This window comes from Halichoerus grypus, chromosome 3 (genome assembly GCF_964656455.1).
Source record: "Halichoerus grypus chromosome 3, mHalGry1.hap1.1, whole genome shotgun sequence".
NCBI lineage: Eukaryota > Metazoa > Chordata > Mammalia > Carnivora > Phocidae > Halichoerus > Halichoerus grypus.
Genome location: NC_135714.1, coordinates 208,077,415 through 208,100,038, shown reverse-complemented (window position 1 = coordinate 208,100,038; position 22,624 = coordinate 208,077,415). Strand labels below are relative to the sequence as shown.

At 48.8% G+C, this 22,624-nt stretch overlaps 1 protein-coding gene and 1 long non-coding RNA gene across 2 annotated transcripts in view; one reads left to right on the top strand and one right to left on the bottom strand.

The window, feature by feature from the left end:
- The window catches only part of TDRP (testis development related protein), a 44,588-nt gene extending 25,947 nt beyond the window's left edge, over nucleotides 1-18,641 (bottom strand). Inside the window, exons 1-2 of the mRNA XM_036117512.2 lie at nucleotides 18,526-18,641; nucleotides 17,502-17,691 (exon numbers count right to left, since the gene is read on the bottom strand). Coding sequence (XP_035973405.1) covers nucleotides 17,502-17,691; nucleotides 18,526-18,641 — 306 coding nt within the window. The remainder of the gene's footprint in view (nucleotides 1-17,501; nucleotides 17,692-18,525) is intronic.
- Nucleotides 18,642-18,674: 33 nt separating this feature from the next.
- Nucleotides 18,675-22,263, top strand: LOC118551636 (uncharacterized). The gene is made up of 2 exons (XR_004925173.2): nucleotides 18,675-18,877; nucleotides 21,980-22,263. It is a non-coding gene; the product is annotated as an uncharacterized LOC118551636 (long non-coding RNA).
- Nucleotides 22,264-22,624: the final 361 nt, after the last annotated feature.

Below are 22,624 nucleotides of genomic sequence, written 5' to 3'. Positions count from 1 at the left end.
AAAAGATACTCAGTACATCAGGAAAATACAAATCAAAACCACAATGAGATACTACTTCAAACCCACTAGAATGGCTAAAATCAAAAAGTCAGGTAATAACAAGGATGTGGAGAAATCAGACCCTCAGGGTACCTGGGTGGCTCAGTCGGTTAAGCATCTGCCTTCAGCTCAGGTCATGATCTCAGGGTCCTGGGATCGAGTCCCACATCGAGTCCCGCATCAGGTTCCCTGCTCAGCAGGGAGTCTGCTTCTCCTTCTGCCTCTGTCCCCCTCCTCCCAGCTTGTGCTCTCTCTCTCTCAAATAAATAAAATCTTAAAAAAAAATAGTTAATTAAAAAAATAGAAATAAAAAAGAAAGAACTCAGATCCTCATACATCACTGTCGGGAATGTCAAATGGAGAAAGTGCCCATAGAAAACAGTCCAGCAGGCTCCTAAAACCATTAAACATAGAGTTACCATCTGACCCAGTGTCTTAGTCCACCAGGCTGCTCTAACAGAACACTACAGACTGGGCGGCTTAGAAAGAACCGAAGTTTATTCTCTAACTTTTGGAGTCTGGAAGTCCAAGGTCAAGGTAGCAATGGGTTTAGTGTCTGGTGAGAGCCCTCTTCCTGGCTCATGGATGGCGATCTGGCCAATGGGTCCTGACATGGCAGACGAGGCAAGGGAGCTCTGCCGGGTCCCTTTCATAAAGGCACTTAAGGCCAGGCAGAGCATTCTCATAACCTACCCATGTCCCAAAGGACCCACCTCCTACCACCATCACTCTGGAGATTAGGGTTCAACATACGAATCAGGGGCACAGGGCAGATGCAAACACTCAGTCTTCCAGCACCCAGAAACTGTATTCCTAGATATATACCCACCAACCCTAAAAACACAGGTCCACACAAAATCTTCCACACACACGTTTACAACATCACAGTATTCACAAGGGCCAAAAGCAGGAGCCCAAATGTTTGTGGCAGATTGATACAATAAAAATTATTCAGCAATAAAAAGTAATTAAGCATTGATAAATGCACAATATAATTGAACCTTTAAAAATTACATTAAGTGAAAGAGGCCAGTAAAAAAGGCCACGAAATATACTAAAATCTCTGTGATACAAATTAGATTAGTGGTTGCTTAGGGCTGCTTGGGGAGGGGAAACAGCAGAGCGCATGGCTTCAGGAATGGGTTTCTTTTTGAGGTCACGAAAATTTTGTTCTAAAACCGACAGGTTGCACATATCTGTGAATACACTAAATCATTAGTTTTACACTTTAAGGGGATGAATTGATGTCAAATGAACAATATTTCAATAAAGCTGTTTAAAAGGATCAAGGAGACGGTGGTATGTGAAAACGCCAGGAGGATGAGACCTTCTCAGCACCTCTACCACCAGCAGTCAAAGCCCGCAAGGAGAATGCCGGGACGTGCTCACAGCCCACAAGCAGGCTCCGCAGGGCCGTCCTACAACAGGACACAATCCATAACCACAGCCCGGATGCACTGCCCATCTTACTCACGTACTGATGTCCGAGCAGGAAAGCCCACTACCCTGACTGTCCTACACATCCCCACCAGGTAAGCAAGCACACGCTGTGCCTACGGAGCTTCCGCACAATCAACACAAAACATGATTTGTTCCAAGCAGGAGATCTGTAACTAGCTCCAAATGCTGCAAGACTGTGGGAGCCGCGGGAGGACCACATGCTTCCCTGGATCACACACAGCCCACAGCACGGGAGGAAGGGAGGGCCGCGTGCTTCCCTGGATCGCACACACAGCCCACAGCACGGGAGGAAGGGAGGACCGCGTGCTTCCCTGGATCGCACACGCCCACAGCACGGGAGGAAGGGAGGACCGCGTGCTTCCCTGGATCGCACACGCCCACAGCACGGGAGGAAGGGAGGACCGCGTGCTTCCCTGGATCGCACACACAGCCCACAGCATGGGAGGAAGGGAGGACCGCGTGCTTCCCTGGATCACACACGCCCACAGCACGGGAGGAAGGGAGGACCGCGTGCTTCCCTGGATCACACACGCCCACAGCACGGGAGGAAGGGAGGACCGCGTGCTTCCCTGGATCGCACACGCCCACAGCACGGGGGAACTCGAGGCCTCCCCTCAGTGCCGCTGTAGCTCACATACAACCACCGCACTGGAGGAACTAGAGGTTGCTGTCCTCAGCGTTGCTCTAGATCAACCTTCTCTGCCCCCATCCGGAGATTAGGATGCCTGTGACAAACCCCGTGTCTCCAGAGAAGGTAACCAAATGTGTGGAAATATGAAGACACTGAGTTAACCAAATGTGTGGAAATATGAAGACCTTGTTCAGCTACCATCCCATGACTGATGAAATACATCAGCAAAATGGATCCGCAAGCCCTGTCTCCTCCCTCCTGGATAAACTCTGTTCCAAATTCAACTCTTTCCCAAGGAGCATGGTACAGGGAGTCTGGCGGGCCCCAAAGACAAGGGGAATGTAGGTTTTACCTTCCCGGCTGGTGGACAGGAGGTCCCACCAGTGCCTGAGCCAATGGAAGGAGGCGCTCAGGGGTGCAGGGCCAACACTGGGGGCAGGACCCTATTTGTTCCCAAGGGGTAGAGCTACCCTAATACTAAGTTTCTCGTTTTGTAACATGAAGGAACTGAACCTTGATGGAATTTACCCAGAAAAAAAATCTAGAAAAGGAACAGTTTTACAATTGAGAATTTATTATGCTTTAGCTAATAACTGAATAAAGACACCATCCATACTGGGAATGCAGGTCAGGTTTCAGGGCCTCACTCAGCAGCTCTGCAACTTGGTAGAAATTATCCAGCACCTCCTCAGCCTGAATTTCATGAACAGACCACACTGACCTCTGATTCCTGAGAGCTGTTGGATGAAATCTCATGGTTCCCTCCCCTTCCTCACCCTCACTCTGGTAAGTATCTTTTCTGATCTATACTTTCTATGATTTTTAAATGCTCACTTAGCAATCCCTGGGGCAGAAAAAAAAAAAACTATCTGTAATACTATGAAATATCTCTCTCTGACTATAACGACTAGTACTAAAGTAGTGTGTATATCAGTATGTTTAAAGTCCTATCAAAATAAATGACATTCTAGCCAGCAGAGCCCACTGAAGTCAGAAAGAACACATGACAGCCCTCTAACATTATTTACTTGTATTATTCTGTAAGTTCTAATCAGTACAAGGCATGAAATAGAAATGAATTAAAACTACTCAAAAGGAAATTACAATTATTATTATTGAGACTATATAACAAGAAAATGGAAAAGCATCAAATGAGGAACCATTAGACCTAAAAAATGGCTAAATAGAAAAAATAGCTCTATTACAGTTAAAGAGAATGGGAAAAAAGCCATTCACAAGAACAAAAACATTAAAAATATTCAGAAAAAAAGTTTACATGTTGCCTTAACCAATTATATTAAAAAGAAGACTTGAGTAAATGATTATAAAATCATTTTTGGAACAGCACATGACATTAGAAAACATCATTTCTTCCTAAACAAGTCGCTGGGCTGGTAGGGTGATTTCTCAGCGGGGTGGAGGACAGAATCTGTGGTGGTTTCAGGTCACACAGGCCTCGGAAGACCCAGATCCAGGCCGCTGCTTTCCCCCAGTCTCCAGAGATCCCGCGAGCTGCCATCAACATTGGCACAGCGACTCGGCCCTCCGGAGTGTGGAATACAAAACCAGAGATAAAATTCAAGAGAATGAGAGGGAAGTCCACAGACTGAAAGAAAATATTCACAAAAGACATACCTGATAAAGGACTACTGTCCAAAACATACAAAGAACTCTTAAAAGTCAACAATAAGAAAATGAAAACCCAATTTAAAAATGGGCAAAAGACTTGAACGAACACTTCATCAAAGACAGAGTAAAACCAAAAAGGCGAATTCCTATTTCTCATACAAAAACAAGCCTGTTTCCCACTTTCGTGTGCAAACACAAATAAGAAAGACGGCGGCGGTAACTGGCGCCCAGTCTCAGCGAGGCTGGTGTGACACAAGGCACCTTTATTTCAACGAAGACGTTACACACGGAGTCAAGATATACAGACGGGGAGTAAGTGTAGGAAAAGATGGTCAACAGCAAACGTCACCAGGGAACTGCAAATTACAGCGGATACCCTCACACGAGCGTCGGAGCGGCCAAAATGCAGAACATGTCCCCCCACCGAGCGCTGGCGAGGCTGTGCGTGGACGGGAGCCCTCCCGCACCGCACACCGCACACCGCGCGGGGGACCCGAGCTCGGCGCCGCCACTCCGGAGGGCAGCGTGGCCGCTTCGTACGACACTAAACATCCTCTCACCCTACGGTCCAGCAGCTGCACTCCTCAGTGCCCACCCGACAAGTCACAGACTTATCGCCACTCAAAAACATGCACACAGGGGCGCCTGGGTGGCTCAGTCGTTAAGCGTCTGCCTTCGGCTCAGGTCATGATCCCAGGGTCCTGGGATCGAGTCCCACATCGGGCTCCCTGCTCGGCGGGAAGCCTGCTTCTCCCTCTCCTGCTTCCCCTGCTTGTGTTCCCTCTCTCGCTGTCTCTCTGTCAAATAAATAAATAAAATCTTTAAAAAAAAAAAAAACAAAAACATGCACACAGCTTCATTCATAATTTCCCAAACTTGGAAGCAACCGAGACGTCCTTCAGTTACTGAACTGCTAAATAAACTGGGGTCCATTCAGACAACAGAATATTATTCAGCACCAAAAAGAAAGGAGCCTTCAAGCCATGAAAAGACATGGGAGGCAATATAAATGCATTACTAAGTGAAAGAAGTCAGTCTGAAAAATCGACCTACTGTGTGATTCCAACTCTATGGCATTCCGGAAAAGGCAAAACTATGGAGGCAGTAAGATCAGTGGTCGGCAGAGGTTAGGGGGTGGGGGAGGAGCAGGCGGGGCACAGAGGGTTTCGGGCAGTGAGACCACTCTGTGTGACCCTGTCAGGCTGGGTACGTGTCATCACACACTTGTGCAAAGCCACAGAGCGTGCACCACCAGCAGTGACCCTGATGTAGACTGTGGACTCTGGGGGATGACAAGGCGTTCATGGGGTTCATCAGATCAGTGGTGGCAAATGCACCATCTGCTGGGGTGCTGATGGTGGGGGAGGCTGGGGGAGGGGAGGGGGTGCAGTCTATGGGAAATCTCTGCACCTTCCCCTCAATTCTGCTGTGAACCTAAAACTGCCCCTGCCTCCACAAAATAAAGTCTATTAAAAACAAAAAGAAAATAAAAAACTGGCTCAATAACACACAAGTAAAAAAAGTGAACAGGAAAGGGAAGACATATTTTTAAGTCTAATTAAAGGTAACTGTGGTACCCGTTATTAAATGCATTATAAAACTTCAGTTAGCAAAACTGCAGGAATGGGACAAGAATACACAGAAGAACTCAAGAGAACAGAATGGAAAATCTCACAGACCCCAACATGTAGGGTGATTTTAATATACAGTAACTGGCATGAAAAAGAGAGTAAAAGTGGGCGCCTGGGTGGCTCAGTCGTTAAGCGTCTGCCTTCGGCTCAGGTCATGATTCCAGGTCCTGGGATCGAGTCCCACATCGGGCTCCCTGCTCCATGGGAAGCCTGCTTCTCCCTCTCCCACTCCCCCTGCTTGTGTTCCCTCTCTCGCTGTGTCTCTCTCTGTCAAATAAATAAATAAAATCTTAAAAAAAAAAAAAAGAAAAAGAGAGTAAAAGAACAATTTTTTTAATGGATTTAAAATAACTGGTAATCTATTTTGAGAAAAAAAAAAAAGTTAAATCCTTGTTTACACAGCAGACAGCAAAATAAATTCCACACAGATGAAAGAGTTATTCCTTTTAAATGAAGCCATAAAGGAACTAGAAGACTCTGAACTCAGGGAAGGAAATGCCTTTCCAGGCATAAAAGCAAGAGGGAAAAAACAAAGAGAAATACAGAGATTTTATCATTTTTTTTTTAAGTTCTTAAAGAAATCATTTACCTATCTTGATAAAATGTCTAATTTGAAGTTCATACATATTTATAACAAATCAAATACTGGGTGTGGTAGAGTAAAAAATATTTGGTCTTTGTCCCTGTTTCCTGTCACGATGCTTCTAAAACCCTTGGAATTTACAGCCTTTTGTATGCTAATGATGTGGCTGGGGAGGGGGCTGGTCACCAGAAAAGCCAAGCCTTACAGCACTTTCAGCCTGCTACCATCCCCTCCCCTGACCCACGGGAAGGAAAGCCCTGGAAATGGGCCAATGGTTTAATCTACCATGCCTCGGTAATGGAACCTCCCTAAAACCTCCTAAATGATAGGGTTTGGGGAGCCTCCAGGTTGGTGATCATATTCATGTGCTAGGAGGTGGCGTGTCCGGAGAGGGCAAGGAAGTTCTGAACCCCTCCCCATACTTTGCCCATGCATCTCTTCCCTGCAGTTGTTCCTGAGTTTTACCCTTTATAGTGAGTAATGATGAATAAATAAGTTTGTTTATATAAATACAATACACATATAATAAGACACATGCACCCGTATGCTCACGGCAGCATCACTTACAATGGCCAAGACATGGAGGCAGCCCACGTGTCCAGTGACTGACGAATGCATAAAGAAGATGTGATGTGTGTACCCATGCGCACACGCACACACACACAAATGGGATATCACTCCGCTATAAAAAAGGAATGAAATCTTGCCATTTCTAACAACATGGATGGATCTACAGCATAGTATGCTAAGTGAAATAAGTCAGAGAAAGGCAAACACCATATGATTTTACTTTTATGTGGAATCTAAAACAAAAAAAAGGAAAAAGAAACAAACCGACAGAAACAGACTTATAGATACAAAGAGCAAGCTGTCAGTTGCCAGGGGGCAGAGAGGGAGGGAATAAAAGATACAAGCTTCCAGTTGAATTAAGATAAGGGGATGTGACATACAGCATAGGGGATGAGTCAAAAACACGTAACAACTCTGTATGGTGACAGAGGGTGGCTAGATTTATAGTGGCAATCCCGCCACAATGTGTAGAAATGCTGAATCAATATGCTGTACACCTGAAACTATTATAATCTTTTGTGTCAACTCCACGTCAATAAAATAAAATAAAGTAGAGGTTAGCAAATAACGGCCCCCAGGCCAGTGCAGCTGTTTTTGTAAATAAAGTTTTATTGGAACACCCACACTCATTCACTTACATATTGTCTTGGGCTGTTTGTCTGCGACAACTGCCAAGCTGAGTAGTAGTGACAGAGACCATCTGGCCCCCAGAAAAGCTTAAACTATTTACTATCTGGCCCTTTACAGTAACATAAGGTGTAGGACACAGAATAACTATTTGCCTCAGGTCACAAAAGTACTGACAGGGCTGAGACCCAGATCTGCCGCCTGAGTCCCGGACAGAGACTGTCAACACACCTTGCTACTCACTCCCTTTTCCCTGGTTCCCATTCACTTACCGATCAAATTATGAGCTCTGAAGCGGAGAGCCAGTCCCTGCAGATTTCTTGTAGTGCTATCAGTGATGAGCGTTTCAGGCTTTCCCTCATCACATCACCTGCTAGACTCTTCAATCTGGACCCTCCTGCCCCCAAAGCCTCGCTGCCGTCCTTCGGGCTTCCCTGTTGCTCTGAGGTGACAGCTTTGTCCTGATCCCTCCAGCTGCCCTTCAGGCCTTGACCCTCACCTCCCAAGGCACAGACTCACTGACCAGCTTTGGCAACTCCCTTCTTCCAGCTTTTCTCGACTACTCTTTAATTTAAAATTCAGGCTCTTCTTTCACCTCTGAACAGCCACACTGGAATCCTACCTGTTTAATCTGCATTCGCCTCTAATCCCTCCTCCTCAGACAAGTATTCCTTGTAAGACATCATAAAGCCCTCACTCAAAAATCTTTATTATTTACCTAAAAGGTGAAGTCTGAACTCCTTAATGGGGCTTTCCCAGTTCTCCCCTAAACAAATCTTCCTGTGCCAGTTAAAACTGCATTGCTATGCCTTTCTCAATATCCTTCCTCAAGAGCCAGCTTAAACTGTCTGTTCCTCCTCCAATAATTAAGTAGAAAAAAGAGGTGTACAGAGAAAAGGGGAGGGGTACACATGACAGTTCTTTTCTCACCTGTTCTAGTACTTCTTGCTTGCTAATTCACCAGAGGACTCTTACCACCCACGTAAGACTGCTATCAATATGTTCAGTATTACAAAACTTCTTACAGCAAAAAGTAAAACTGTACTAGGACGCCTGGGGGGCTCAGTCGTTGAGCGTCTGCCTTCAGCTCAGGTCATGATCCCAGGGGCCTGGGATCGAGCCCCGCATCGGGCTCCCTGCTCAGCGGGAAGTGTGCTTCTCTGTCTCCCACTCTGCCTGCTTGTATTCCCTCTCTCGCTGTCTCTTTCTCTGTCAAATAAATAAATAAAATCTTTAAAAAAAAAAAAAAGTAAAACTATACTATATAGGCATTTGAGCCAAAACACAATTTCATCAATGCTTTCCTAAGGCACTGATCATTGAAATCCTAAAACTTTTCTTATATAAAATATCAATATTTGGAAAATGAAGAAAAATGATATCACAAGTTTATGATAACCTATAAGAGCAACAATGTAGCAAAAAATAGCAACTCAGAGTGCCTGGCTGGCTCAGTCAGTAGAGTGTGTGACTCAGTCTCAGGGTCGTGAGTTCAAGCCCCACCTTGGGTATGGAGCCTACTTAAAAAAATATATATATTATTGCACATATACATATAAACTCAGAGAAACCTGGATTCTGGATTCAAATTATTCTTCGTGACTGTATAACTTCACTAAACTCCTCAAATGTAAACTACTGTGATTGTCATCACGGAGGTAGCGCGGAGATAAACGTAGTCTTGAGCCCTGAATTAAACGACCGAGTCACGGTTCTCAGGGGAAATACAGGGTCAGGTTTCCGTCCTTGTTTCGTGTGTGTTTCTGTCCGGAGACCTCCTACTCCGCATGTACTGTTTCATTAACACCGTAACTCACGCCTCAGCAGAGCCTGCTCCTCGAGTCTCCTCCGTAGGGCGCGTCGCAGCCTTCCCGCCCACAGGCACTCTGGACAGCACTGCCACACGGCGCTTGGCGGCCACTGACTCGGCGCAGGACGGCGGGCGGGAGCCCGGAGGGTGCGCGCGGACCACTCTCCCGGGCTTCCTAGTAACTCTGAGCGAGGAGGCGGCTCTGCGAATCCAGAACGGGCAGGTCACAAGGGCCAGTGTGCCCGCTGCTGGGGGTCACTGGGAGGACCTGCAGTGCCACGTGTCCAGCGCTCGCCGCAGCATCCGGCACGCGGCAGGAGGCAGCATCTATCCCCCAAACGGAGACAGTCACTCGCTGGAAAAACCCCTCTAAGGACTGCAGTACCCCACCGACCGTGTATCGCGGCCAGCGCTCCCACGAGGACACGAGAACCAGTGAGCACCAGCCACCGAGTTTCCACAGTAACAAGTTTATACAGAACACTGTACTCCATCTACAGGACTCGAAAGGAAGCCACAGTCTTCTCTCTTACGGAACATCTGTGACCGTCTTGGGAAGCCAAGAGCCCACGCGAGGTGCTCCCTGGACCCGCTCCGTGTGCATGCCCCGCATCTACCCCACGCGCTGGGTCCCTCCTCCCCTCAGTCTCTGTGATGAGCAGAAGTGACAAGACTCCGTCTTCCCTCAGAGCACCTCCCACTAGACTTTCGGGGCAGAAACTCTGGTTTATCTGACTACCCACGAGTCCAAGACCAAGAAGAGCTCGCTCAGTGTGTGAGGAACATGCAGGCAAAATGATCTGTTAATCCATGAACAGACAGGAAAACAACAAAGTCTACAAAATTCTCGTGGCCGTCCCTAGTGTGGATCTTGACTCATTCTTAAATGACAGGTGAAAGCCCTCCTGAGCTTCAGTCTTTGGCTTTTAATCCTAAAACGGGGGTTCATTAGCCCCTGTATTACACCCTAACCCCAAACCCAGACTTCCCAGCAGGTATTTACCCCTCACGACTCCCGTGGCGGGGTCGCCAGCGAGGGGACATGCAGCCGCAGGACACAGCCTCAGAGCAGAAGGGTCACTCCCAGTCTGACTCTCACACTGAAGCCCACACCGTCCAATGCACATGTGATGTGGAGTGCTGATTTTTAAGAATGTTCTAAGTCATGCTACCTCAAGCTCTAGTAAAAACCAGTGAAAGTAAAACTTATAAATTAGGACACGAAACTCTTGGGATTAACAGTTTTAATCTGGCATTTATGGGTGAACATTCTACACAGCAGTACACCAGGGCCTGGGAGAGGCAGACACCGAGCCTGGGTCACTTCTGTCCGCACATCCCTCGCTGTGCCCAGGGACGGGCCGCGGGCCTCAACACGTGCCTGGCTAAGTACTGGGAGGCCCACAGGCCAAGCGAGCACCAGAACCCGCAAACCTCCTGCATGAGCTCTTCTGGGTCTGGGGGGCTCTGGAGCTGCGCTGTCCACGCAGGACCCTAGCTAGGATAGCCGAGGAACCGCATTTCCAACGATGCAACATCAATTTAAAAACAGATACTCAGCTCAGCTATTTTAAATATGTGTGGAACAACCTGGATAAAACCTACTTTTTTTAACTGCACATTTTATAAAATATAAATATTTATCAAGTATTTCTGATGAAAAGCTAACATTCAAATTGAGACATGCTGGTAAATGTAAACTACACACCAGATTTCAAAGACTTCATACGGGAAAAAAATACCTCATTCACAATTTTTTTTTTAAAGATTCAGGTATTTATTTGAGAGAGTGAGCACGCACGAGTTGGGGGAGGGGCAGAGGGAGAGAGAGACATCCTCAAGCAGACTCCAAGCTGAGCAGGGAGCTTGACTCCGGGCTGGATCCCAGGACCCTGAGTTCCGGACCTGAGCTGAAATCAAGAGCCAGATGCTTAACCAACTGGGCCACCCAGGTGCCCCACACAAATTTTTATATTGGTTACATACTGATAGAATTAATATTTTAGATACACTGAATTTAGAAAATTGCACTGAAATTAATTTCACCTTAAAAAAAAAACTTTTTTAACATGGCTACTAGAAAAGTTTTGCATTTTTTTTTCTGTTAGGCAGCCCCAAAGTAAGAGAATCCTCAAACTTTCTTTTAAGATGAGTTAACTAAATCTAGGGGGGAGGGGCGCCTGGGTGGCTCAGTCGTTAAGCATCTGCCTTCGGCTCAGGTCGCGGTCCCAGGGTCCTGGGATCGAGCCCCGCATCGGGCTCCCTGCTCGGCGGAAAGCCTGATTCTCCCTCTCCCACTCCCCCTGCTTGTGTTCCCTCTCTCGCTGTCTCTCTGTCAAATAAATAAATAAAATCTTTAAAAAAAATAAAAAAATAAATCTAGGGGGGAGGACTGAGTGTTTCACCTGCCATCTTTTCTCTTTTCTAACTCTGCCTCTTCTTCCCTTCCCTCAAATAATCCTCAGTTACTTACATATGACAAAACCAGTTCTGCTGACTAAATTAGATTTAGCTCCTGAGTGTCCAATGAGACTAACCCTACAAAGAAGCATTTGCTTGCCCCATCATGAATCTGTATCTAGAAATGTCTCCGATCTTCTAAGGCTGGAGAACTCCTATTCATCCTTCCAGATCCAGTGAAAATGAACCCTGTTCTAGGATTCCTTTACTGCCTTCCCCTCATTTACCCCCTCAGCACCGCACACAGCACTACAGCGCAGCGCTCAGCACAGGTGGTGGAGTTCCTGGAAAATCCTGCGCCTGGACCATGCATCTCACAGGTACTGACCGACGCCCACCAGCTGCGTGCCTGGCGTCTTCCTGCTGTTAGGGACAGAGCAGGGGACATAAGGTCCTTTCTCTGTGCAGTTGTCCATCTAGAGTCTAAGTGACTCTTCAGAAGTGAGATAATAAGTGTTCTCTAAACACCTATCAAGCGACTAAAATGCAGGAAGTCTGCACCACGAGCGCAGAGCGGGCTGTCTTGCCGTGCAGAATCACCCATTCCCACCCCCCGCCAATCTGCACTCCACCAGGTGAATTCACATGGACAGCACGTCCATCCCACACTGCTAACAAATATTCTCAGAGCCAGAAAGAGCGCTCAGACAAGCCTGACTCAAGTTGGATCACCACCTAACTAGCCGTACGGCCCTTCCAGGTCACCGTCCTGCTTTGAGACTGGTTTCCCCACCTGGCAAATGGTGGCACCAACCCATGTCAAGGGCTTATCACACAACGGATGATAAAGGTTAGCGTTGGCTTATCCTTATCCCAATTCTACAGCTCAAAAACAAAACCAAAGCTCCGCTAGGTCTAGGGGCTCGAGTGGCAGAGGTGAGACTAACTCTAGATGCATCAGAATCTGAAATACCAGGCTGTATTTTCACGGGAGAGCAATGATTCTGACTACAGCACATCCGGTGATGTGGTAAACAGGACTGGTAAGGAAGTTCTCAGAAGTCTTCATTTAGGCTCGGAAACATATGAAAAGTGATTTAATATTATCCTTGAGAAGAATATAAATCAAAACCACATTAAGATACCACTTTTCACCCATCAGCTCTAAGCATTTTATCACACTGGCAAGCCTGCTGTGAAAGAAGTCTCATCCGCTGCCTCAGAGCTGAAATGTGCAATCTGACCTCTCTGGGGGGGCGGTTTGGACCTATAAAAATTACAAAAGTGTAAGCCCATGCATTCAGCAGCTCCACTTCCAGAAACTGATCCTCAGACCTGTGAAATGACTCGATGCGTGCTGTAACAGAAATGGACTAGAAATAACCTAAAGGTCAACAGTGCACTGCTTCTAAAAAGTCAATTATCCATATGAGTAAATACTACAGACCCCACTGAAACATGCAAAAGAAAGCTCTTCATGTATCAGGAAGAGTGCTAACTGGGAAAAGCAAGCTGGTAGAGCCCACATTCTATGCTAAAAGCTCACCTCTTCCCAATACGGCCATCCCCCAAAGAGGAGGCCTCATAGCATGGATCTTCTGAACATAACTACAACTATCTAGTTTACTTTCTTCCCAAACACCACCACAGCAAACTTCAAGGAGCCTGCATACCATCATAAAGAAGGACTTTTATGTCATTGAAACTAAGGTTTGCCACCCCTTGGTTCTTCTTAAAAGCAGGTTAAAAAACACCTGGAATGTTCTCTGATTTTGGGGTGGGGAGAGGGGAATACCTACAGAATATGTGTAAGCCTCTTAAAATTGTTTTGAAAGATTTTATTTATTTATGAGAGAGAGAGAGAGAGAGAGAGCGCGTGCGCACGAGCAAGGCTGAGGGGCAAAGGGAGAAGCAGACTGACACGGACTCCATCCCAGGACCCGGATATCAAGACCTTAATCCACTGGAGCCACCCAGGCGCCCACCCCCTTAAAATTTTTAACAGGAAAATGTTGCAAAAATTCTCTGAGGTTTTCAAAGGCATTAATATTAATTTAGGGGCGCCTGGCTGGCTCAGTCAGTAGAGCGTGCAACTCTTGATCTCAGGGTTGTGAGTTCAAGCCCCAGGCTGGGTGTAGAGATGACTAAAGGCATTCATTTAAAGCTAGCTAAAGCCCTTTGCAGTCCAGCTCAAAGCAACTGAGAAGCTGTGTCAACTGCCTTTAGTGGAGCATCTCTGACCTTCCCTCTCTGCTACTGCATAAAATTTTGACAAGCAGAGGTTTAAAAAAAAAGGCTCAGCAACCCCAATATCCATCAGAAGCGGTCCAATGAAATGCTGACATTTAATATTATGCAGCCTTAAAAATGAAATTCTTTTCAGCCACAGCACCGAAACGGGAAGTGTTCGATATACATATTATGGAGCGAACAACTCAAGATGCAGAGAGATTTATAGTAGGAAAGCAAATATATGATTTTAAACATACACTTATGTATATGCATAAATATTGCTCATGAAAAGCTATACAAAAAAAGTGATAGTACTTCTATGGGAGAGTGGGAAGAAGTTAGGAGCTAACATTTGACATCCAGGAGTCTTTCACTATGTGCATAGCAGGGTTGTTTTTTTTTTTAAATAAACATAAGACTTGGGGCACCTGGGGGGCTCAGTCAGTGAAGCGTCTGCCTTCCGCTCAGGTCATGATCTCAGAGTCCTGGGATCGAGTTCCCCATCGAGTTCCCTGCTCAGCGGGGAGCCTGCTTCTCCCTCTCCTCCCGACTCGTGCTCTCTCTCGGTATCTCTCTCTCCCTCACTCTCAAATAAAAATAAATAAAATCTTTAAAATAAACAAACATGAAACTCACCAAAACTTGTCTCTCCTTGTTGAATGACTGCAGTGAATAATTTGCTTTATAAACCTTACTGTTAGATTTTAATACAAAATAGTGTGTATTCATGACAATAAAGGCCAACAGCCTAAGAGCAGCTCAGAGATTGTTTTCTACTGTGTTAAAACTGTTTTAGTAACAGTTCGGTGTTACCCACATCCAAGTACCAATTCTGAATGCCTCACATCTCAAACTTATTAAAACTTCACATTAAGCTATTTTTTTCTTTTTAAACAAAACACGGATTATAGCCGTGTGACCGGATTTCCAAGGAAGTAGAACACCAGACAAGACTGCCAACAGAACAGCATCCTAGAGCAAGGCAGGGCGCTCTGCCCACAAGAGTGACGCCCGAGCAGCGGGCTGACTTTGAGGGGTGGGGGCCCAAAGGCTGGAGACAAAGCAGAGCGCACAGCCTCCTGCTAATGAGACGCTGGCCTCAACAGACCCACCAATCCCTCCTGCCTGTTAATTCCTACTTCTTTTAACGTTAAAATAAAAGTTCGTAGGCAGAAGTTTTAGAGTGGACTTGTCATGAATTTTAAAATTTAATTCTAAGGAGAACTGGCTTTGGGATAAAGAGGAATCCTCCTGAAGGGATTAAGCGAATGTGGAGTATGACTAACCTATCCCAATTCAACAGGGCTCTGACTTCCACAGCAAAGTGTTTCCACACATTAAACCACACACCCCCTTAATAAAGTAACACAAGAAGCACAGTCACATCTCACTCCCAGAAAACAGAGAACAAAACCCAAATGGCGTTGAGGGTGGCCATGACTTCAGAGATGCTACACAAAAGACACAATCCATGAAAAAAATAATTGACAATCTGGACTACATTAATATCAAAAACTTCTAAAACACAATAAAATTTAAAAAAATTTAAAACTTCTGCTCTGTGAAAGACACTGGCAGGAGAAGAAGGCAGACCACGGACTAGGAGAAAATATTTGAAAAAGACATCTCTGATAAAGGACTGTTACCCAAAATACACAATGAGCTCTTCAAAGCCAACAAGAAAACAAGCAACCCGGTTAAAAGATGGGCCGAAAGATGTGGACAGCTCAGTGAAGAACGGGCACTGGAGAAGGTGCTCCACATTGTGGTCCTCACGGTAACGCAAACTGAAACAACCAGACACCACTTCACGCCCAGCAGAGGCCACCACCCAGAGCGCTGACCACGCCAAGTGCTGGCGAGGCCGTGGTGCCCCGGGGACCCCCACTCCCTGCTGGCGGGAGGCGGAATGGTGTGGCCACTGTGCAGAGTGGCGGTTTCTCCCAAAACTCAACGACCTCTTACCCTCCCGTACAGCAGTCGCACTCTTGAGCGTTTCACTGAGTTAAAATTTAATGTCCAGGCAAACGCCTGCATAAAGGTATTTAGAACAAGCAGCTTCGTTCCTAACTGCCAAAACCTGGAAGCCACCAAGACGCCCTTCCACAGGTGATGGATACACGGTACAACCAGACAATGAAATGTTATTTAGGGCTAAAAAAAGAAAAAAGAAAAAAAGAGCTCTCAAGCCTCGAAGAGACAGAGGAACTGTAAACACATATTGCTAAACAAGAGAGATGCCAGTCTGAGAAGGCTCCATCCTGTAGGATTCTAACTCTAGGACCTCCTGGAAAAGATAGACCCAGGGGCACAAGGGAGGGATGAGTAAGTAGAACAAGGAGGTCTATAGGGCCTGTAGGGTAGTGAAACTATTCTGGTACCCTAACGGTGGATAGACTTCACATTACATTCGTCAAAATCTACCCAACGTACCACCCCGAGTGAGCGCCAGTGCGTAGGAACCCTGGGAAAAGGGAGGTTCACAGATTACAACAAATGGGAGGCTGACAGTGAGCGAGGGCCAGGCATGTGTGCGGACAGGGAGTATGGGGGAACACTTTGTCTTTTCCACTCAATTTTGCTGGGTACCTAAAGAATAAAGTCTATTAAAATAGAAAAAAAATACACTGTGAGCTAAGATGACAATTCTGTAAGAAGAAAGAAAATGGGTCTTAGGATTCATTATAAGTGGAAGCAGAACACAGCAAGGATCAATTTAAATTTTTAAGAGTTCATCCAGAAACAACAGTATTTTTAATCTTTGACCAGTAAGAATTGTACTAAATAATTCTGTTGCCACATACAAACAACATAAAAACTCTCAACATTATAAGAGAGTTGCTGTTTAGAGCAATCATAAAATTTTGGGATTAAAAAAGTTACAAGTAGGATGAGCACTAATACTATCAAAAAGTAAATTCTGAAAGGCAGCTCAGATAGGAACCAAATTTAAACAATTCATCAGATGCATTTAAGTCCTGTAAGAAATAGCTGTCGGGATGAACTCCTTCAGTCTGGAAGCTAAGTTATGTTCCCCCCACTGGAGAAAAAGGATCTCGTCAACTATTCACAAGTTCTCAGAAGGAGAGACACGATCCTCACTGACTCCGGTAAGAGCCGTAACAGCAGCAGGAGTTTCCAAACACTTAACGAAGGAAGGAAGGAGAGACAGAGAGAGAGAGAGAAAGGGAAAGAAAGAAAAATAAATTAATTTCATAACCACTCCTTTTAAAAAAAAAAGCTGAATTTCTGACCTCAATTTCATAATGCGAGGAAGAGAACACCGCATTGGAAAGGGGGGAAGGGCACACATATGCAACGCATCCAGACTCCACCTGGGATCCTTTTTAATTAAAAAATTCTAAGCATTCCAAGCATATCTGCCAACTCGTAAGGCCAGTGTCTGTCCATTTTCTGCACGGACACCTGCCTCCTCCCGCAGACAAAGGTTTCAGGAAGGGAAGTACTGACCCGGCAAGTACGCGCTGCCCAAGCGCTTTCTCGCGGCGGCGGCAGGCCCTGCGGCCCCCAGCGCCCGGGATCGGCGGGGCGGACCGGCCAAGGCCCCGGGCGCCGTCAGCCGGCCGCCGGGTCCACCGAGGCAGGAAGGCCAGCCGGCCGGCAGCGGGGGGCTCCGGGCTGCGCGCCCCAGCCTGCGCGTGGGGGCGGCGAGGGCGTGGGACTCACGCCTAGTAACTCGGGGGGTCCACACGGACGGCAGCGGCGCGGCCCCGCGGCCCGGGCCTCACCTGCGCAGCCCCACCTGCGCGCCCCCCGTGCCGGCCGCCGCCCCGCCCGCGCACCCCCCGCCGCGCGCCTCTCCCTCCGCACAGCCCGGGCCTGGCGCCGCACCCCTCCCCGCTCCCCCTCGCCCGCACCTCCCCCTACCTGCGCGGCGGCGGCGGCGGCGGCCGGCGGCGGCCCCCCCGGCAGGCCGTCCTCCTCCTCGGGGGGCTCGTCCAGGAGCACCCGGCTGCGGCTCAGCTTCCACATGCTCCAGGGCGGCTCCGGGGCCGGTGCGTCGACGCGCGCCCCTCCTCGGCCGGCCCGCAGCGCGCCGACGCTCGGCCTGCGGCTCCTGCGGGACCGGGACGCGGCGAGTGGGGCAGGGCGGGGCTGGGCGGCGGCGGCGGCGGGGCCCGGCCCACCCCGGCCGGACCGGACCCACCCCGGGCCGGCCGAGCCCCCGCCCCCGCCCCGCCCGGGCCTCCCCGCCCCCCGCCCCCGGCGCCGGCGCCCCCACCCCCGACCAGGTCCCAGACCCCAAGCCCGAGCAGGCCCACCCCTCGACCAGGCCCCCCCCCACCGCACCCCGGCCTCCACGCCTCCTTACGGCCCCCCAACCCCAGGTCGCCGCCCCCCACCCCGGCCGAGCACCCCCAGGCCCACGCTCCCACTCCTCCCAGCGACGGTCCCGCCCCCCTCACCGCCCGCTCCGCGAGACCCCGCCCCTCGTGGCCTCGGGCTCCCCCGACTCCGGCCGCCCTCACCCCGGGTTCCCCTTCCCGTGGCTGCCGCTCGCCCCCCGCCCTGGGCCGACTCCCCGACCCCGAGCTGACATCCTCACTTCGGGGGCCCCACCGCTCACCACCCTCTTTCCTCCCGGCATCCCCCCTCGGCCCTCCCCCAACCCGGGGCCCCTTCACCCCGGCCGCCCTCACCCCAGACCACTGCTCACCCTCGGCCACCCCCCTCCCGGGCTGACCGTCCCCTACCCCAAGCGGACCCCCTCGCCCCGGGACTCCCCACCCCTCACCGCTCCCCTCATCTCGGCCCCCCCACATCCGGCACCTCCCACCCCGCTCCGACCCTGTCACCCCGAGGTGACCCCCTTACCCGGGGCCGCCCCCTCATCCTGGGCCCCGCCTCACCCCGGGACCACCCCCCACCCCCACCCCGGCCAACCCCTCACCCCGGCCGTGGGGCGCGGCCAGGTCCGCCGGGCGGTGGCGCGGGGGCGGGGCCCGGGCGGCCGGCTGCGGTCACCGTGGCAACGGCCGCCGGACGCGGGGCGGGCGCAGTGCGCATGCCCACTGCCCTCTGCCCGCCGGGCTCCCGCCCCCAAAAGGGAAGGCGGCGCGCGCAGGGCTATGACCCCTGCGGGGGGACTCGGCCCCGGGCGGCGGCCGTCCTCGAAGGAGTCTGGGGTCGCAGGTGTCCCGGGGCGCGGCGGCGCCCAGCATTCGGCTCTCCCGCAGACGAACCCGGGCGCTCGGGTGACCGGCCTGCCCTGCACCCCTCCTCCCGCTCCCGGGCTCCGGCAGGTGTGCGCGGCGGCGCCGGGGCTGCGGTCCTGGCCGTGTCCAGACGCAGGCTAGGCCGGGACGGGCGCTTTAGGAGGCTCCCTGGGGTATCGGGTCCGGGAGAAGGCAGCAGGGTGGCCAGACCCGGCCGGGACAATCACGCAAGCCCGTGGACCCCGCACGGGTCCCGAGCACCGCCCCGGGCCGCCGCTGGCCCGCTTCACACCCGCCCCTCGCGCTCAAGAAGCCCCACTAGGCAGTGCTGAGGTTCTGGGGCCGAGTGGGGCAAGGATTCTCAGGCTTGCTGGCCCACTGACAGACAGGATGTGCGGCTGTAGCTTACAGGCTTTCACAAGGGACTCTCACAGGTGATCTTTTCTGAGCTAAGATGGGTTACCGTCACTGTCAGGGGGGCGTGGCAGGACCCCGGCCTGTACCCCAAGCTGGGCAGTCAGGACCCGTCTCACGGACAGGATCTCTCGCCCCTCTTACACATCCCAAAGTACAAAATGACATGCGTTTCCTGTCTCTGAAAAGAGACGAATGAAATACAGAAAGATACTCAACGGGGTTGTAATCGGGGAAGTGCAGATCAAGATACCTACCGAGCAGTGGATGCTGAGTGAAATCAGTCAGAGAAAGACAAATACCATGTGATCTGACTCACATGTGGAGTTTAAGAAAAAAAAAACAGGAAAAAAGACAACCCCAGAAACGGACTATTAACTCCACAGAACAAACGGATGGTCTCCAGAGGGGACGTGGGTGGGGGATGGGTAAAGTAGGTGATGGGGATGAAGGGGACACTTGTGAGGAGCACTGAGTAAGGCATAGAACTGTTGAGTCACTATATTGTATACCTGAAACTAACAGAATACTATGCTAACTCTACTGGAATTAAAATTTAAAATTCAGTAAAAAAAGATACCCACCTATCAAAGTGGGTATAACAAACATTTATAAAGACACATCTAGTGTTGGGAACAGGGTAGGGAAGCCCTCATGGCACTCCTGGCAGCAGTGTAAATGGTATGAACTTTTAGAAGGAAATTTGATCTATTTGTTAATAGCTGTCAAAAGTCTAATGTGCATACCCTCCTACACAGCAATTTGTATAGAGAAACCTTTTACTCTATATACTTCAATAGTGCTTACATTTTCACACCAAATATATATTCATGTATTACTTGAGTAATTTAAAAACATATTTTATAAAAGGAATCCAGAGTTGTCGGCTTCTGTAAACATTTTCTTAAGTTTTGTAACTTTACTACTCTAAAAGTAATAATAATAATCAAGGGTATCTTTGGGGGTTTTCCAGGAGTGATTAGCAGCAGAACATTTAAAATGAAAAGCAGGTCTGAGTCTGTCTTCAGGAAGGGTCTGCAGGAGCACAAAGAACAGACCCACTGGAGACAGGCATACGGGCCCTTACAGGGTTAGTGGCGAAGGTCTGGAAGGGGCCAAGCTGCTGAGCAGGATAAAGTCAAATTTTAAATAGCAGCCAGCTACCTGGGAAGCAAGACCATGTGGCAACGAACCCACAAATCCTCCCCTTACATTCTCAGTAGGGCACAAGGATCAGCAGATAAACAGTCACACACACAGCTACCCCACCCACTCCCAAATATCTCTGGACTCACCAGGCACAAATATTACAGAATCCCGTGAAACCACAGAACACTTACTAAAGAATCACTGGTAGGAATTAAATTTAAGAACTCCTTCTTCCTGGGAATGTATAAGAATGTTAAAAATGTGTATATACGCACACCTTTTCAAACCAGGTCAAACAAATTTGGTCCTAGGGCTGGAAAGTCTTAAGAAACCCCAGTGCATGGACATTGTGCCCGTCTGTACTCCGAGTCCCACGGGCGACTGTCACAATAAACACGGTCCAAGCACAAACACTGATAAAAGTCAAACACCATGAAGCAGAGGTTACAAAACAAAGCCAGGATCCAAACACAGCCCTTTCAAGGACACTCCAAACAAAACGTGGAAAGCCAACTCAGAACACTTCAACAAATAACACAGATCCTTTCCTTCATGGGAGAGGGGCTGGGGCCTGTGCTCAGACCGCCGGCTTCCTCTCAGTTTGCTGCATCCACGTTCCTGTGCTTTTAAAATCTTCATTGTGAGTTCAACTGTGCCCCCTGCAAATCCAGGAAGGAGAAGGCCAGACTTCTAAATCAAAAGGCTAACTCCCAGAATATTTTAAACAGCATCCCTGTTATTTCTGGGAGAGCATGGCCGGGAAGGGTGTCTAGGGTGGCAGGAGGTGGAAGGCCAGGAACCCCGAGCAAGCAGGCAGGAGGAGAGCGAAGCAGGTGGTCATCCTCTGTGTGGGGCATTCCTGAAGGCATTCCGGAACCCTGCCAATTCCTGGGAGGCGCTCCGCACGTCCTCTGGCAAGCTGACCTGTGGGTCGTTTATTCACTCATTTATGATTTTTATAAAATTAAGTGGTGCTATTAAACTTCACAAGTAGTGCACTTCACACAATCCGGGGTCACAAAAAGACAACCTTACACACAAGAGTTCATTTCTGCATCCAGCAAGACATGATTGAAAACCCTTTCTGAGTACTGAGCCCTCCTTTGGAGGAAGGTGCTTTAGCTGGAATTTCCCTGATTGACTAAGAGAGCCCCTGAAAATGCACTAGCGGAGAAACTCTTTTTACTTACTAAAAGTCAAGTCTCCCATCCCGGTCTGAAGGCTCAATTTAGTGAGGTTTTATTCTAGCAAAATTATTTTTAAATGAGAGTATGCTCTGGGGTACCACATAGAACTTCCTTCCTTCCTTTCTTTCTTTCTTAAGATTTTATTTATTTATTTAAGAGAGAGAGTGCGTGAGCGCACAAGCAGGGACAGAGGGAGAAGGGAGCCTGATGCGGGGTGTGATCCCAGGACCCTGGAATCATGACCTGAGTCGAAGGCAGACGCTTAACGACTGAGCCACCCAGGCGCCCCCGACATAGAACTTAATAGTAACCAAAACTATTTGGAAACTGAAGGAACAGCCTCAGGAGAGAGTGAGGTCCTCGGCCGGCCCGGAGGTGGTAAAGCAGGGGCTGCCCTGAGGACCGCCACTCTTTTCAACTTGGAAATCGTGTTTTCCAGTGACGTGGGCCGTGTTTCCAGTCTCAGACTCCGTCCTCAAATGCCTGGGAGCCCCAGAGGCAGGCGTGTGCGCGGCCTGAGCTCCCGGATCCTTCCCTGTGGGTACAGAATGAACTGACGTTCTATACCCATCACACCTTGTCTGGAGCTTCTCAAATACCCTCCCATACATCCGTTCCTAGCATCATGCTGAGAACAAAACGTGTGCCAAACAAATATTCTCTGATTGGTCCACTAATTCTCTCTGCTTAACAGTGTTGATGGAAATAAAGCTGGAAACTGCAGCTAATATTTATTGAGTGCTTACTGCATTCCAGGCACTTACTAGTATTTTATATACATGATCTCATTTAATAGAAGGAACACAGAATTTGAAGCACATTGACCTGGATTACAAATTTGGGCTCTACTTACAAAAAAACAAAACCTGAAAGTTTGCAGCAAAGCCTCGTGCTGGTCACGTTTGGGAATATGCTGGGGGACAGAGCGAGGTGTATGTATTTACAGAAGTTATTACAATATATATGTGTACCTCATATATTATGTATCTACTATGAATTATGTATGCAAGATGTTCAAAAAGGATTTGCTGTTTTGAATTTTTAAGAAATCTACTCTATAAAATATAAACAATTTGCACATAAG